Genomic DNA, 18,912 nt, shown 5'->3' on the forward strand with positions numbered 1-18,912 from the left:
TGGGAGGCAGTGTTGGCTTTTGATAACAGCAGGGCCATTTCATGACGGCTGTGGCTAGGCTGTAGTTTTGATGTGGGTTGAACACTGAGTGGCTTTCCAATTATTCCTGTGTTATTAACGATCTACAAGCAAAACATCAGTGGGCAAGCGGGGCTATAGGAGGAGGGAGAAGAAAGTCTGACACGGAAGTACTCAAAGGACAGAAGATGGTTGGGCAGGGTTGCGTCCACACTGGGGATCTGTGGCCAAAATGCAAGCGAAATCAGGGGGCCTGGCTGTGAGTTCCTAAGGATTTTGAACTCTTCAGGGGCAGGTGAGGAGGAGGAGCCTGACTGAGTGTCACAATGGAGAGGGTTTGCCAAACAAATGCAAAAGGGAGTGAAGGATGTTGGCCAGGGAGTGGCTATAGTGAAGGATTAAGGCACGGTCACCTCGGTTAGGAGACGGGTGAGGATGAGACAGGAATGCATGACAAAACAAGGAAGGGTCAGTGGATGAGAGGTTTTGAGGTGAACGGAAGCTGTCACTATTTCCCTGCAGATACTGGGGACAAGAGTTCACTGCGTGAAATAAGTACTCCAGGGGTGTCCCGCCCGCAGGCTGCACGCGGCCCTACACAAAAGCATACATTTACTTAAGACATCATGAGATATTTTTGTGATTACATGTCACAGCGTATTTAATGTGTGGCCCAAGACAGCTCTTCCTCTTCCAGTGTGACTCAGAGACGCCAAAAGGTTGGACGCCCCGGTGTGCTCTCAGCTCCCCTAGGACAAAACTTACGTAGAGGAAATCCATGGTAGAAAAGTCGCAGAGAACAAAGTGAAGAGCACAGTTTGATCATAGGTAATTTATCCCCGTGCACGACAAGATGTAAGCATGTCCGTACCATTTTCTGCAAAGGTCTGTACCATTCTCAGACATATGGGCATAAAAACGTTAACATTGCCTCAGCTATTATTAAGACCTGCTGCAACAGTATGGACAGCAGTTAATGAAAAGTGGGCTTGGGTGAATGAAGAGGAAGCGTGTTAATGAATAAAAGATCAAGTATTCCGTGTTTGGAGTTTGGCCAGGCAGCTGCTAATTGTATTCTGTTTACTTCTAGCTGTTCTGGGTTGCAGAATTTCACTGATACAATTTGTAAAAGAAAGAAATAAACAAATAAAACTAAAAAAAACCTTTTGATAATGGGATGAGATGGCCAACTTTTTGTCAAGTAAGTGGGGAGCAGACTTAAGCAACATAATTGCAGACAAGAGAGAGCAGCTTAGCACCAAGCGAGTAGGGCACAGCCTCCAAGTGAGGAGTGGGCCTTTTAGGGGAGAACACTTGGCCATCTCATCCTAACATGTGAACATACGTTTACACACATACCCAAGTATATTTTCCTTAGTTTCCAGGGGACCTGTATAAATATCTATTTATTTGGGAATATTTCAGAAAACACCAAACTTGGCTTATTTGAGAACGTGAGCAGTAACAAAGCTTGCCTTTTGGTGATACAATTTTCAAGAAAAACAGTATCCAAAGTAAAAAGTTAGCCTTGATGAGTTAAGGAATTTGAAAGGCCACACAGAACCATGTGAGGATTTCATAGAAATGGTCAGGCCCTTTCCCCTCCCCCGGCCCAGTTCCATTGTGCGCACATTCCCTGGTGCGGGTTGACCACTGAGCGGCTCTCCAGGTTACACAGGTGACTCGTCCAGAGGCCGCGCCAAACCAGGAAACCAATCTCCTGCCTAACAGCGACTGGTTTTCATCGCTGGTCTGCAGCACGCAGTTCCTGGTGCGCTGCTCCGTAAATGTCGGAGAGGAACTTAAACGGAGTGTGATATATGCCAACAGCAGCTCCTCACAGGGGAAGGAAGAAATCCTTTCAAGCAGTAAATTAATGTCATGCTTGATTTCAGTAAAACTTGCAAAGACAATGAAGAAAAGTATCTGAAGAGGTAACACAAGAGCTTGAATTATTTACCTGAATTAATTACCGGATAGGTATTGACCGTTCACAAAGCACCTCTCACTCTGCTGTGTATTTTTTATCCATCCACTCAACAAATATTTATTGCATTCCTCCTCCCATGTATTGGGCACTGCTTCTAGGCACCAAGGACACAGAGGTCAGTAAGACAGACAAGAATTTTACTCTTACAGTGGAAACCCTAGGAAAACAGGTAATTTTTAAAAATCACATTAATATTAAATGATAGTAAACAATATGAAGAAAATAAAGGATGGTTAAAGGATGGAAAGGAAGTGGCAGGAGACTCTTCTAGAAGAGGTGGTCAGAGGAGGCCCCTCTGCGCAGTGGGCGGGCACTTGGATGTAGCTTTTATCACCCCGTTTTCCCTCCTGCCCAAGGTCACACAGCTAATCAGTCACAGCGCCCATCAAGCCAGGCCGCCGGACTCCAGACCCGTCTCTCCGCATCGTTAGGCTAAGTCTGTGGAAATGAATAATTAAATCATATTTCCCATGGAAATGTTTTATTCGAACCCAGCCTTTTGTTGTTGTTGTTCGCATTAAAAAAACAGATAGCCCTGTTTATGCTGAATGTTCTCCTGCGATGTGCTGTCTTCCCTTTGGCCATTTCATTGTAAATCAGCACTTTTATGAGGGGACAGAAGTAGAAAAGAGAAAGCCTGCCAAGTTAAAATGGATTACATGCTTATTCATTAAAACCATTAGTTTGGTGAAGGACAAAGTAGAAACCATCGCATTCAATGGCTTTTAAATACCCTGCGGATTTAATTTCTCTCCCTTCTCTGTGATTTTCATTTTAATACACACACTTTTAGAGTTCGTTTTTTTGTTTTGCTTTATGATGGTTTGGTTTGTAACTTCTTTTTGTGGCTTAAAGTGAAACTACATCGCACTGAAGGCGGCGTCTAATCCAAGGAGGACCGGAGGTGGGCTGAGTCAGGGCCGCCCGTCCATAGGTCTGTGCGCGGTGACACGTTCGTTCCACACTGAGCCCGTCGCAGGCCAGGGGGCCCCGCTGTGTAAGGCGTGTTTCTTAGTGTGAAACAAACACATCAGCACTCTTTCTGCCCCATGGATACAACTAATTATTTCATTAGAGTGATACTTGCCAGAAAGGTGAAAGACCAGATGTATATGCAGGTTGTTCTCTCTATATATTATCCGCGTAGGTCCCGTGTGGGACAAGGTAGGCAAGAGACCTGTGGAATTACAACTCCGGGGTCTGAGAATTACTGTGCAATGTTGGGAAGCAACACCCACGGACAGAGAAACAGCGCCCTGCGTACACCTATCTTCTCAGTTACCATGGCCTCTCAAAACTCTTGGTATTTGCTTGTCTCCCTCGCCTTTAATATGTAGGGTCATTTCTTAAAATCATCTTACTCCTCAGCAGTTGTCAGTTCTCCAATTAATATTTGTTCAATTAAATTAAGCAAAAAGAAATTGAACTCAACAATGTGATGCTGAAGTGCAGTGCTTTCATCTTATTCCCAAAAGAATACTATTTTTTTCCACCTCACACTGTTTATTCAAATATCAAAGAGGAAATTGTCCAAAATGATTTCCTCTTTATTGTTATCCTCTCTTTTAGAAGATATTTTCTCCTTGTTCCTCATTCTTTTCTTTTTGTTTTTTGAGGGAGGAGAGTTCTGCTTATAATTTAGGACAGTACAAAGGTACCTATTTTAATGCAAAAGGATATAGAAACCCAAGCGCACCTTTCTGCTTCCCTGCTTCAGGAGGGCATTGTTTGCAGCTGCTCTTGCATTCAGAACGGAGTAACGCCTATGAAAAATGGCTATAATTTAAGGGAGAATTTAGTCCACTTAAAGCACATCCATCAGAAATTTTTCCATTCTGTTCTCACTGTCGCATGGATGGCCAGTTTTCTCAGCAGTGACCGTCACTTGGATCCTGTAGTGTTTTTAATCAGCTGGCACCTGATTTCAGATGATGCCACAATAGTGCGGTCCCTGGAGGAGACTCCGGTATCCCGATATAATAGGCACAGAATTTTTTTTTAGTACTTGCTTGGGTAAACTGGTCCACGTTCTCGTCGTGCTGAAGTTGCCCTCCGTGTTTCAGGGGAACAGAAGGGGAAGCTAAAAGGCGCCAGCAGGCTGTGCCTGCACCGTTCTGTGAGCGCGGGCTCCTTGGTGCACCCCTGGGCTTCCTGCGCAGGGGGCACTTGGAGCTGCAAAGCCTAAATGGGAGGAGGTGCAGACAATGCTCTCCCGAGACCCGAAGCTCTGGTCGTGGGCCCTGCCAGAGAAACTGCCCCTGTCGTGGTGGCCGACGGAGCCCGCAGCCGGGGGGTGGGGCGCGGGGGGGGCAGTGCTTCTCCTTGTCTGTCCTTAGAGCTCTGTCATCCGACCTTTGCTCTCGGCCCCTCGCCTTCTTGTTTTTAGCGATGTGCAAAGATGGACACCCATGGTCCTCTGGTCACAGCAGGGCTGCCTACAGGCGAATGAGAGATGGTAAAGGCTTGTGTTCTCTGAGGACGCTCAGCTCCAAAAGCAGTGGCCGCGACGGACGGCTTCTGCTCGTTTCAGACACTGTGCTCTCCGGCGGAGGAAAGGGCTGGGGAGGCCGTGTGGCATTTTAAGAGCTTGGGCTTTCCAGTGAGACGGACCTGGCTTTGACTCCTGGAACGGCCCTTGACAGTGTGGCTGCTGGCAGCTTGCTTACTGGCCAAGCTTCTGACTTCTTGTCTATAAAGTGGGTGATGTTATAGCTTCTCAAGTTTACAGTAAGGATTAAATAAAGCCATGGCTTAAAAAAGCACTCGTCACGGAGGACGTCATCAGCATCAGGTAAATGGTGGCTGTTACTATTGTTGGACCCATGGTCCATGGACCCAGGATGCCCGTTTCCAGGGATTACAAGTAGTTGTCAGTGCATGCTGGTCAGAGGGGGACAAACTGAGGGACAAGCAGCCAGGCGAGGGACCACCGTTTAAGACACAAACATGCGCTTTTCCATCCTGATATATATATATATATAAAATAAGTAAGTAAAGCAAGAGGGAGTGCGCACCAGCTGTACCTAACTTTTGCTTATTTGTATTTTCTCATCGATTGTTTATGATTGATTTAGCAAAGGTTTTAGTATTAAAACATTAACCATTTGCCTGCTATGTTACAAATGTTTTTTTTCTCAGTGTATTACTTATCATTTTATAGTGATTTAAGGAGAGTTTTTTACAAAACCATCCAGTTATTTTTTTTATGGTTTCAAATTTAACAACAACAAAATCATGGCGTCTGTTGCGTGTCACACTTGGGAAGGCATTTCCTGTGCCTAGACCTTAAAAACAGTTGCTATCCTGCCATTTATTTTTCCTAGTGCTTCCATTTATGGCTTCTTAGTTTTTGGGGTTTTTTTTTACATTAATATCCTTACCTCATTGGGAATTAATTTTGATGTAAGGAGTGAGAGCCAGCTTAATTTTTTTTCAGTTGTTATAAAACCATTTGGTGAATAATTTATTATTTCTCCATTGATATGAGATACTAACAACATTCACATTGACCTGTCACTAAATCTCCTTTATATATGGGTCTATTTCTTAGATAAACCTCTGTAAACATTTTTCCCCCTGGAAATTCTATAAAATTTCCTCTCATTGTTTTGTCACTCGTGAGTCACTATTTAATTGTAATGATTTTCTGGTTTTCACTAGGTCATGATTCTAAAGCATGGAACCTTCTGGAACAAATCCAGAAATAAGTGGGAACATGTTTCTTTGTACCTGTTCTCTATCCAACTGAATTATTTTTTATATGTGAAGTTAAAATAGAGAAAAAAATTAACTGCAATGATTTAGAGTGTATCACCTATACTGCATACCTATCTGAGAAATTTTTCACAAATGAGAAAAAGTGACTCTAAAAGAGGGAAATGCAGGGATATGAAAAACTATTGTGAATAATGTAACTGGTGAAAATTATAGACAATTAAAGTGATTTCTCATCATGTGACTGTGAGGTTTAATGCTAATCCTTAAATCATTTAAAAACTAGAATAGGCACATGTTTTTAAAATCTGAAAAAATGCAGAACAGTTCTTGGTGGTTTTACAAAACATCCCATGCTGATAACGTCTGCTGATCACTGGTCCAGCTGCCCGTCTCCTGGACCGCAAGGGCTTGGCCTTGCAGCAGCTCTGGAAGCCCGTCTCGCTGTGGTTACCCTCCGACCTCACTGCCGTGGTTCTTCTGTGCCTGGGAACCTCTAAACCTCTGGGCCCTCCAGGGTGCTGGCCTCTGCTTCTCTGTCCATCGGCTCTTTCTGTCTTCATTGCCTTCACTATCCAGTCAGACTTTACAGTCCAGCATTTGGAGACCTCGCCCAGAACCTGACTCACCTTGCCACGCCCTCCTTGCCGGCGCCTGCTTGGCAAACTCCAGACCAGGGTCAACTCATGGATCTGCTCCCTGAGCCCTTTCTGTGGGCGCGTGAGTGTTGCCGAAGAAGGCCATACAGCCGGGCAGGTGAGAGCCACGAGACACATCTGCGGCCACCGATGTCAGCTAGACTGTCTCTACTGCCCAGCGGCCCTACAAGGCTTCTTTGATTGATGCGGGTTTCCTCTACAGAAGTTTTTTCAGATCTCTTCTCCTCTCTGCAAACCCGTGGCCTCTCTTCACTCTTAGCAGGTGACCTTCCCTTCAGCCACACAGAGAAAGTTAGGGCCATCAGATTGGAACTACCTCAGCTTCCTACGATCAAGTGTGCATACTTTTCTACACCTAGACCTGATTTCTCTTCCTTTCTGCTTGTTATAGGAGACGAGATGTCTTTCTTCCTGCAGAAGGGCCATCTCTCCATCAGCGCCCTGCCTCTTCTCACTTTCCACCTTCCCAGGAACTTTGCTTATCTTTTCCCACTGCGCCCTTCCGTTGGGATTTCAACATGCTCAAGTCTCTCCCATCTTAGAACAAGCGAACGAACAGTTATCTCCCCCCCCCCCCCCCCCCCCGCTCCTCTGTCCCACCGGTGCCTCTTCGTCCAGGTCGCACCTCTCAGGGCGTCATGTGCCCTCGCTGCCTCCATTTCCTCGTTGTCCACATTTCCCCAGCCCACGGCACTGTGACTTTTACCCTGAAAATGTTTAAATAACCACCAACAGAATAGACACTGGAGGTAGAGCTCCCAGGACAGGAGTGGAGGGAAAAAAGGAACACAGAAATCTAATGAGCAGGAAAAATAAGGAAAGAGAAAACAAACACAAAACAAAATGCAGAAGTAAGTCCAAGTATATCAGGAATTACAATGAAAGAAACAAGTTCAGCTCTGTAGGGTGTGATCTATTTTTCTCCCATTCTAGAAAAGCAAAGGTGTAGTACAAGAGGGGGGCCTTGGCAGTAGTGGGGTACAGGGGAATTTTTGGCATGAGGACGGTTTTACATATTTACACTGTGATAGTGTTTCATGACTTTATATGTTTTCTCACAACTCATCCTGTACACTGAACGTTGGTGAATTTCATTGTGCGTTATTCACACCGCAGTGAGCTGACAAAAAGAAAGGTTAATAGAAACACCATACTGTCCTGCTTGGCTTCCACTGAGTTAGTGTTTACAAGTCATATTTATATAAACACAATACTTTTTAACTGAAAAGTTGAGCACATTACATTAGTTGGATGAGAAGGGGGGACGCTACAAAATCTTAATCTTTATTGGCCGTAGTAGGAAATTGAGAGAATGTCAAAGACCGATGGACCAAGAATTAGCAAATACTAGAAGGAAAAGCTAAAGGAAAAGGCTGGGGGGACCAGGCTGGAAGTCTGGAAAGGTGGCACAGGGGACTGATATTTTTTGTTAGTAGCTTATCGCAGTTACTTGACATATTTCACCATGTATATATATCATTTTAATAAAAATTAATTAAAAAGTTGGGGGCAATGAATTGCTAGAAATAACTATAGAATTACCAAAAATGGGCATTGAACCCAGCTTAGCTGAGGGGGGAAATATAAGCTCTTATTTGATGTCTGGCTTTACCTGGGCGGTAATGTCTAAGCTGAATTTGAAAGGATGAGTTAAGAGTTCCTGAATGATTCTTCTGAATGTAATTGATTATTAAGGATCTTCTCTCTTGTAACTGTTGAACTGAAGCAGTGCTTGCATATTCTAGGTTTATATTTATGCCGGTTGTGGAAAGATGATATACATAAATCTTCTTTAAAAGCATGGCTGGTCTATCTAGCACTACCATAATGTGGAATGAGAGTGTTGGTAGGATATTCTCATCTTGTTTCTGGGATTTTTGTTTTTGTTTTTGTTTTTTGTTTTGCTTATCACTTATTACTACTCTGTATATTTGAAATTGAGGTGATACATTGGAATATTTTTCTTGCATAGAGTTAACTTTGCCTTCTGGTCATATACCTAACTTGATCTTGAGCCAAGTTTTTAAAAAATCAGAAAGTAGCAACAGAAACATGACTAACCTTGAGTCATGTTTTGCATAAGACTGATAAATGGAGTTGCCTTTAAGATCTTTCTGATCAAAAATTTTTAGACACGCTTTGGTCACGTAGGTAGGACAACAGAAGTCTGATTTAGTTCCTTGACCAATCAAAGGTATCCCCTTCTGCTAATTTGTTCTACTTACCTTCAGCTATTTTTACAGAGCTAATGGGAAAAAGATGTCATGTTTATGTGTGAGTCTATGTTTTCACAAAACCAGCTAGAAATTGTATCTATGCAGGAATGCAGACAAAACTAGACCACAGCAGGAATAGTCAGAGCTGGTGAAACAGTTTGTTAGGCAGCTTGACCTGGGAGCTCAGGGGGTGCAACTTGCAGGTGAGCAATGGGGTGGCAGCTGTAGGCTAGTGGGAGACTGAGACAAAGGGAGAGCCCCGCCTCAGGAGCAGCGCTGGGGAGGAAGGCGGACATGAAGTCACGGAGCCGAGCAGGACTGTCGGTAGCTTTGCGAGGGTGTGGTGGGCTGAGAGTTGGATTGGGCAGGAATTGATTAGAGGTATACCCACAGCGGGGAGCTGGGGGGTCCACTGGCTGGGTTATGTGCCCAGCAAGTGAACACGTGAACATGGCAAGTTTAGAGAAATAGAACTGAGCTCGTGCGGTCTTTTTTGTCTTAGCATGAAAGACTTGGTAGTGAAGCAATCCTGGGCTGTGATATCATCTGAACTAAACAAACACACCCTCAGAGGAGTAATGGCCTCCAGGGCTCCAGTAGATCTAGCCATTCATGGTTTTTAATCCTAAGCATATGCCTCAAACTATGCAGAACATTGCATTTTAAATAGTTCTGCTCCCTGTGGCAAAAGGAGCTGATGTCCAATAGAAATGACAAGTGGAATGGCCAACTTTAAAATCCGTGCTGCAATGTATTTTCCTTGACGATGAATTATTAACGAAGGTGTTTGTGGTCTTTTTGACTGTCTTGTTATAATGGAATGACCCAGGACACCCTGTAACCCTCTTCTTAGCACACGTCTGTGGATGGACACCCGGAGCCGCACGTCCAGCCTCCCAAATCCAGCAGCAGACAGAGCTTCCCTCGGTGCAGAAACTCCATCACGGCAGCAACGGACGAGCAGCCACACATTGGAAACTACCGTTTACAGAAAACAATAGGGAAGGGGAACTTTGCCAAAGTGAAATTGGCAAGACATGTTCTAACTGGTAGAGAGGTAAGTGTTCATGACGCTTTTTAGTAGATGCGTGGATATTGAGCATTTACTTCTCCAGAGTCCTGTTAGAAAGCTTCCCTAGAATAAAGGCCACGAGCCGTGTGGTAAGCTCTGGGGCGGGTGCGAGTGGGGCATGCTGGGTAGACGTGCTAAGTGTATCACAGCACAACAAGTTGCCCTGTCATGTTTAGAAAGGACACATCCCTAGAGTAGCATCCCAAAGGCGGAGTCAGATGCAAACAAGTTTCTCTCAGGCTTCTGTCTTTCATTACAAGATTTCTGGAAATATTTTGGATTACCCTTGTTGCCCAGCTTTAGGAACCGGGCAAGGATTAGCTTTTATTAAGTATCAGGTATAAATGTGCAGAAAGTAACCCACTGATTTTTATTGACGTAGAGACCACATTGAGCAGGTATTGTTATTCAGATGTTTTATAAGAAAATTGGGTTTCTAAAATCGCATATGTTTTAAATTATCTGTACTTATATTGTAAAAATGGATACATTTAATAATTCTTATTAATAGTAATATATTTAATAATTTATATGTTAAAGATTAAAAATAGTTAAACATCTAACATTCTGTATTACATAACATTTACTGGATCCAGTTAGGACATTGAGAAAAATCTCTCACAAAATGTTTTTAGTAAGCTTAATTTAGCTCCATACTTAATATTATTAAATATATAATATTAATATATATTAAATATTATTAAGTCACTTTTACTTCACTTTCCTTCTCTCTGTCCTGTCTGACCCCAGGAGCTGCTCAGATACAGTCTATATTACGCAAAGACTAAGAGGCTCTTCAAGTCCATTTTGTTGTTGGGCCATAACTAAGCTTGGGTGTCTAGTTTGTCTACCCACCTAATCATTTCACTCACATAAAACTTAAGTTACTGAAAGTTTATAAGCTCCTCCCCTCTGATAATTGTAACATCCAGATCATGGGTAATAGATGAAGATGCAGATGATTTTTATTTAAAAAGAGGAAACTTGGCAGAAATATCAGAAGTGTCATTTCATTGACTCAGAATCAAACAGGTCAAAAACTTGGTTCAATGATGTATCATCTATGGCTGCCTAATTAGCAAAACTTTGCCATCCATTGATGTGACCACTGAATTATTTCTAGTTAGAAATGGAACAAAAGATGTTTTCTTTATAAGATTTTATTCATTAAAATGTATATTCTCAAATATAGTTTAATGATTCTCTTTTTTAGGTTGCTGTGAAAATAATAGATAAAACTCAGCTAAACCCTACCAGTCTACAAAAGGTATTTAATTATTTTAATTGTTAGTAATTAGAATGTGAGTTTCTTAATTAATGTTTGAGTTCTGTAAAGTCAGTTATCCTAAATTTTTGATTAGGTGCAATACTGTATCTCATCAATATATTAAGATATGATATAAAACACTTATATTTAATATTGAAATAATATTTTTCAAGTGGTGGTTTGAAAAAAATATTTACTACTCAAATGCATGTGCCATAGGGAAGGAATCTATGTGTTTAATTCGGTGGAGTAAAATCTGGTACCAAATATTTTGAAGTGTTCAGAATTCTGCTTCATGGAACATCTATTTATGAATTAATATTGTCCGTAGCTGGGTTTCCTTTTATTGCTTCACTTGCTTTTCTCCCTTCTTTCATAAGATCTAGTGTTTCAGCTGACTTACAGCAAAGGATATGAACATTTCTTCAAAGGGTGAAAATAAAAAAAGGAAAACAGGAACGGATTTTAAAAAGCAGTTTGGATGGAGAATATCCTGGTGAAGTGGTTTCATGTTGTTTTAGTGCTCGCTTTTGTGAGAGAACTTTCTCAGATACTCATTTTACTACTTTAAAAATGAAACAGACATTTTAGCATTTCTGCCATATGCGTTAATTTTGTATAGAGTGAGATAATATCCGCTGTGATTTTTATTAGAATATAAAGGGATCATAGTCACATATGTAAATGTCACATAAATAACTTTGGATTCCTCAAACAGAGAGAATCGTACACATAAAGCCAGTTGACCTCTCTGGTAAAGCTAGTTAAGTTTTCCAGAATATCTGCAAAATCATTGTTGTCACATAGATGAGTTTGGTCCTTGAAGGTAGAGAGGAGGAAGACAGAACCGTGGAAGCAATGTTAAGAATGAACAGTTTAGCAAAGGATCAAGAAACCAAACTTGTGCAACTAGTCAAAATTATTAACAATTAATTTGATCAAGGAGAAAGCAGAAAAAGCTCGTTGGCAGTATTCCTCAACAACCCCTTTGTTGGACATGCGTTGAAGAACCAGTTACTCATGTATACTTGCTTTATGGCATGTTTCCCTTTATAGTGGAAAAAAACCCACTTTGGTGCTGAGTAAAGTTCTTTTCACGTGAGTGGATCATTTGAAGGAAGGGCCCCATTCAGTGCTTTTGTGGGTCAAATGAGAACCTAAGTGGGAAGAGAAGAGTTAGCCCTTTGTGAGCTGGGCAGGGTGGACTGTAAAGAGTCCTTGAATTGGTAACGATGGGGCCCCAGGAGGGCCTACTCTGTGTTCTGCAAGGAACCATCCTGCCTTGTGAGGAAACAAGATCATCTGGGATACCCTTTCCTCGCTGCTTCATCCTCCGGGAAATGAGGGGTCAGCAGCACGCCTCTGATCTCCACTCGGTTTTGAAGGAAGTACTGAAAACAGAGGCTGTCATAAAGTGGCTACGAAGGATAAGTCTCTCTAGCATCTAGTGGGAAGGATTGGTGGGAAGTGTCTTTCGCACTGAAATATGATGGATTTTGAGGGGAAAGGTGTTTAAACAAGTGTCTTTTAAGTGTGATGCCAATAATATTACTACCCAGCTAAAACATCAACAGTTTAAATGTAAGAATACCAGATTTTCTGAAAAGACCAAACTGACCAAAATCTGACTTTTCTAAACCTTGTTGGCACACTTCAGTTATTAGAGTCATTTCTTCAGGGAAGCCGTTCCTGTCTCAACAACAATGTTAAATTCCTCTGCCCTCCTCAAAGTTAGGCACTCGTGACCAAGGACTGTCCATAAAAAATCACATTAGTTTTTATTTGTTTGGTTTTGTTTCTTGTTTTTGTTACTTGTATTCTGCCTCAGACTTAAAACGTCTGCTCTAATTGCTTGGCTTTTATAGGCTGTAAAGCATACATCCTTTTCTATATTCTCAAGAAACTATTCAAGATGTACTGGAATACATATGAGAAATTTTTTGCCTGGAAACAGAGGAAGCTAAGAATCTTTAAATCACCTATGAATTTTAGACTAACCATCTGGCTCTTTTAAAAGTCATATTCTTATTTAGTTATTTGAAGAGTCATACTTCTATTTTTTTTCCTAAGTTGGGCAGTTTGTTGACATAGTAAACAAGTCTATTTTTAATTTTTGGATGGGGACTTCAAAATGTCTTTCCCATTTGAAAAACAAAGTTGCTTTCTCATGATATTTTTTATTGGACTAAGTTGTTTCATTTCTAATCTTTTTTTAAGAAATGAAACATTGCAGAAACAGTTGAAACCCTATGTGTCATCTCTTGGTTCTATTTCTATCTTTTCCTACCTAGAAAAGAACTACTGTTCTGAATTTGGTCTTTCTTAGTCCCATTCAACTTTTTAAAAAATGTTCACATGTATATATCTTGTACATAAAAATACTACATATTTATTTTTAAACTCCCTACCCTTGTTTTTTTCATATAACATTGTCTTTCTTTTGTATTCATATTAGTCTATATAATTTAGCTCATTTATTTTCACTACTATTATTGTGTGCCATTGTATGACTATGCCACTGTTTCCCCATTCTCTTATTAATAGGTATACTATAGTTTGTCCTTTTTTCTGTTGGTGGATTTTTAAATTGTACTTGGTGTTTTTTTGTTTTGCTTTGTTATTTTTCTAGTTAGTTACCTTTTGTTTTTGCTATTACACACAATGCTGCAATGATTGTTATTGTGTATACCCTTTTGTGAAGATACATAGAAGAAAATACTTCAAGTGGAATTGCTAGGTTGAAGAGTGTGCATATTCTCAACTTTACTAAGTATTGTCAAGTTGGTCTTCAAAGTGGATGAACCAATATGAACTTTTACTACTACTGTGTGGGGTTTGCTATTTCTCTACTTTCTTGCACTTTATACTCTCAGATTTCTTAATTTTTGCCAACCTTATATATGCAAAATGATGTCTTGTTTTTATTTCATATAGAAATGGAATCATACAGTATTTGTCCTTATGTGATGACTAGCTTATTTCACTTAGCATGATGTTTTCAAGGTTTGTTCATGTTATGTTGCAGAATTTCCATCCTTTTCCAGGCTTAATTATATTTCATTCTATGTATTTACCAAATTTGTTTATTCATTCACCCTTCAATGGACACTTGAGTTGCTTCCACCTTTTAGCTATTGTGAATAATACTGCTATGAACGCAGGTGTGCCAATACACATTTGAGTCTCTGCTTTCAAGTCTTTGGGGTGTATATATTTTCTACACATCCCAGTCAACACATTATTTTTCTGGTGTGTTTTTCTTTTTTCATAGTAGCCATTCTAATGAGCCTGAGGTTATACCTCATTGTGGTTTTGACTTGCATTTCCCTAATGATTAATGAGCATTTTTTTTCATGTTCTTTTTGGCCATTTGTGTATCTTCTTGAGAGAAACATAACTTCTGAAAGCACCAACTTTAGATTTTATTCTGACAAAACACGTATGTCCTACTATAGACTTTTTGGAATATCATCAATTACTGGCTTTCCCTATTTTCTATAGAACTAGTTGTTTGAGTTTGATTCTAACAAATACTCAAAGGTAACATACAGTAAAAAAAAAATTCTAAATCATGCTTTTGAAAAGCAGGCAGGCCTTATATTGTTTAAAAGGAAGGGAAGTTTTAACATTCATGTTTCAAGTGACTTTATTTTCATTTTGTTTTGGTTTTATATAAAGCGGTAAATATATTTTTAAATATTATACGAGTCTCCCTTAAAATGCTACTGAAAATAGTTTCCTTTTCAAATGTTATTGAAATATAGTTTTATATCATTTAATATTTAATAAACTTTCTAATCAACCAGTAGAGATGACTGAAGAGTCAGATCACCGCCCCCCCCCCGCAAAGAAGGTTGTTTATAGATAAAAATCATGCAAAAAATCACTTAGTTTCATTTCCACAGTGTATTTCTTTTATTCTTGGTAATGAAGAACAGTTCAATAAAAGTTTAAGATTTGTTGTATAATGTTGGGAGAGAGATGGGAAGGGAGTGAGAGACGGATGCAGGGGGAGGGAGAGAACCATTGGCATTCATCTCGTTAAAATTGTCTTGGGAACCACGTCTCAGTCAGAGGTGGGACTGAGAAACCAACCTCTTGTTTCTTAGTCCATTACCAGGATCCCATAGTGTGTTAAAGCACATGAATCACTTAAAATGGATGTTTCGGTTGGTTCCCTGCTTGAGTGCTCTTCTTTAACAGGAGTGTGTCTACCTGTTTTCTTTAACAGCTGTTTCGAGAAGTACGAATAATGAAGATATTAAATCATCCTAACATAGGTATGATATTTATATATAAGTTAATGATGAAGTATTTTCCTTTGAGTGTTTTTTTCTTTAAGATTTTATGTATTTATTTTTAGAGAGAGGGGAATGGAGGGAGAAAGAGAGGGAGAGAAAGATTAGTGTGTGTTGCCTCTTGCACGCCCCCTACTGGAGACCTGGCCCACAACCCAGGCATGTGCCCTGACTGGGAATCGAACCAGGGACCCTTTGCTTCACAGCCAGCACTCAGTCCACTGAGCCACACCAGCCAGTGGCCTTCAAGTGTATTTGGAAATATATAATTTTAAGGGTGTTTTATATAAATAGAAGAAAAGCGATAACCTGAAATCTGAGTGATAACCTGAGAGAGTGATATGTGGATAAAAACAATACAAAGACAGGAACCGAAGGCTACGAAGTGCTGTTCTGTGCTGCCTTGCTCTCTTCTGCTTTTTGCTAAAATAATGGCTATGACTTGGAGTCAATGCATAGACATATTTTTTTTTATTTCTTTAATCTCTCTACAGAGATTGCATGCCACTTACATATTTATAAAAAATGAATTCCAGGTAATTTGATAATATATGTTGTGGTTTGATCTTAATTTATAGGCAAAATAACTAATTTGAATTAAAAATAGAGCTGATTACAATTTTCATGAATTTGTTTCCATCAATTCTGGTTTTCCCTTACATTTACAGATAAATATATTGATTACATATATTATATGAAGTCATTGGATTGTAAGAAGTAGAAATCAACTCTTTTAATCTTTTTTTAAACATTTGTTTCTTGCACATTTAAAAATTATATTTTTATTAGGGGTGTTAATATAATTATTTGTAAGTATATAATTTCAGTTGCATAAACTTGATAATTTAGTAGTTTTTAACCAGGAACTTTTATAATATTACATATTTATAGAATTTTTTGTTTCTGTACTAAAGATTATTTAACATTTTTTAATACACCCATTACAATATAGCATCTTTTAAAGCATTAAAATTTTACTAATGTAAAAAAATTATTATTCTGATTTTAAGATTTTTCCTCTTCTTACATTATCCTGATCAGGAAAAGTAATGGTTTTTTAATGCCAAAAACTTAACTCTCTTTTGACCCAGCAGGTGGTTTCAAATCACTTCATAGTAAGTAGCTTTCTTCCACAATAGCAATAACCCTTGAGAGACTTTGTAAATTTAAAATCATGATGAATAATCTTTTGTAAATACTCAGAATTTCGCCTGGTTTATTGTGACCTTAAATTTTATCAAAACATGTCCAATATGTGCTGACAATTACAGTTATATTTCTCATTTCTTTTTCAGTAAAATTGTTTGAAGTCATTGAAACAGAGAAGACCCTGTATTTAGTCATGGAGTACGCAAGTGGGGGTAAGGACGAGGGGCTTGAGAAGTTGTCTTTGGTGAGACATAGAACTGTCAACACCTAAGATCAGTTATAAAACTTATGTCTTCCTTCTTGTTAATGAATTTATAGTTTTATTAAAATGCCTTTAAAATGCTACCTTAAGGAAAATTCTTGTTCACTTTCAACATCTATTGATCCTATATTTGAAAATTGGATTTTTAGTTTACTTAAAAATTACTTAGGGAGACTTTAAAAGCTCTAAATTTGCATTGTTATCTGTGAATGGTTTGATTCTCTTTTGTAAACAGTATATATAATAAGTCATTATTATGATGATTAGAAGCCCTTGGCTATAAGCAGGAAATCTCAAATTCAGAATGTATTTAATGCATGTATGGCAAAAGCATATTCTAGGTCAGATATTTATTTCACTGATTATTCATATATGACAGATTTTCAATATATGTACGTTTTCAAGATAATCCATAAAATGTTTTAATTAAAACAAGTATTGATTTATGTATTTTCTAAGTTAAAAAAAGTGAGTTGACAGGGAAATAGTAAGATTCATTTTTAGTAGAATGTAGTATGTATTTTGACTACATAGTGTCAAAAATAGGAATGATATTTTTAAACACTGATACATATAGAAAACCATTTTCATCTGCTTTCTCAAATGAGAGATACACTCACTGAAAATCACAGTTCTGTCAGGCATAGGACTTAAGTTTCTCAGAAACAGGTTTAAAATGTATGAAGTTAAATCATTGAGTAAGTAAAAAAGGAATGCTTGAAGGTTGGAAAGGCTCAGGAAATTTAAGCAATTGAAGAAGAAGGAGGGCAATTCTAAGTATTTAAACCACTTTGGCTAATTAACTCTTGCTAATCAATAGAAAAACACTGTTGGGTCCTTTTAGCTAATAAAGTATATAGATTTTTCTGGTGATTCAGATTTTATATAACTAGAATAAAAGGATTTATTCTAGTCTAGTCCATGGTATCTAAATTATGTGTTTATATACTAGCTCTTAGATTTCAAAGAAATTTTAGTGCATATATGAAATACATTTTAATTGCATTTTCAGTCTTTTATGCAGATGGAATGTTTCAGTAGATTGGCCTTTTTAAAAGCTTTTTTTTCTATCCTGAAGATATTTCAGTGTAGATTTTTTTTACTTAACCGGAAAAACTATGTTATTAATAATTTTTGATTTTAAACAGTTATTCAGCTGTGCAAATTTTCACAAAATGAAAGTCTATAATAAAACCAACAAACCTACAAAAAGCACGTAATGAACTATTGTTGCTCTACTTTTCTAACCTTTAGATAGATTTATGTAACATTTTGTCAGCGTGGGAACCCTGAGAGTTATTTTTAGTTCAGTTAGACCCTTTGTTTTTTTTGTTTGTTTTTATTTTTCATTTTAGTCATATAAAGTCTAGAAAAAAGGGCTAGACAGGCTGTGATCGGAAAAATAGTAGACCGCTGAGAACCTGTGGACACCGTCCTGTGTTTAGGGAGGGCCACCATGAACCGTGATAGCATGTGCACTGTTTTAACAGTGAATGGTGAGTACAGTCAACTCTCTATTGGTGCTAATGAATGGGGTTGATGGATGGGGTGACAGAGCACATGGTGTCCCTCCCCGCCCTCCTGCAGAAGCCTAGTGGCCGGCAGCGGTGTAGCGTAGAGACCCTGTACTGGAATTCAGCCCCAACCAGGTGGTCCCTCATACAGTTCTGATTCCCAGTGACTGATTTTCTTTGGTCTTGCCACTCAGCGACCCTGTAACAAAACCGTCATGCTTCTGGCAGTAAATCTAAAATCATTTTCTTGCCCTCTTAACCTAACAATGGCGAGGCTACGCTGGATAAATAGAACACTTGCTAGTATTCCTCTGAAATGCCCAGATAGTTTAAGGTTGAATCTGACATGCACACAGAAATCTAGCATGAACAGGGGAGTGGAGTCAGATAACGGCCTCTTTGCCAGGAGTGGACCTGTTGCTTTTGGTTCACTAATGAGGCAAAAGATCTCCAGTGATGGGGGAGGCAAGGGCTTCCTTTACGACTCGGTCACATTTTGTCCAACAGAGCCTGTTCAAAGTAGGTGTCAGGGCTACTCTGCAATGGTGTGTTTATGCCTTCTTTCCTTCATACGAACAATATTTACATTAGTCAATGTTTACTCTGTACTAGGTACTGTCCTGGGTGCTAGGAGCACATGGATGAGCTAAGGCTAAGTCCCTGCCCTCAGAAGGTTACATCCTGGCTGGGGAAGCGAACGATAAACAGACAGAATATAAGCAGTGACGGACAGAGTCACGTCAACATTTGCGG

At 39.4% G+C, this 18,912-nt stretch overlaps 1 protein-coding gene across 7 annotated transcripts in view; it reads left to right on the forward strand.

Annotated features, from left to right (window-relative positions):
- The window catches only part of MARK1 (microtubule affinity regulating kinase 1), a 68,863-nt gene that overhangs the window by 18,202 nt on the left and 31,749 nt on the right, over nt 1–18,912 (forward strand). For all 7 annotated transcript variants that reach the window (XM_054576609.1, XM_054576610.1, XM_054576611.1 and 4 more), the window contains exons 2-5: nt 9,451–9,654; nt 10,883–10,936; nt 15,168–15,216; nt 16,530–16,595. In XM_054576609.1, coding sequence (XP_054432584.1) covers nt 9,451–9,654; nt 10,883–10,936; nt 15,168–15,216; nt 16,530–16,595 — 373 coding nt within the window. The remainder of the gene's footprint in view (nt 1–9,450; nt 9,655–10,882; nt 10,937–15,167; nt 15,217–16,529; nt 16,596–18,912) is intronic.

This window comes from Pteronotus mesoamericanus, unplaced genomic scaffold, assembly GCF_021234165.1.
Source record: "Pteronotus mesoamericanus isolate MK-2021 breed Mesoamerican mustached bat unplaced genomic scaffold, CSHL_Meso_final contig_347, whole genome shotgun sequence".
Lineage (NCBI taxonomy): Eukaryota > Metazoa > Chordata > Mammalia > Chiroptera > Mormoopidae > Pteronotus > Pteronotus mesoamericanus.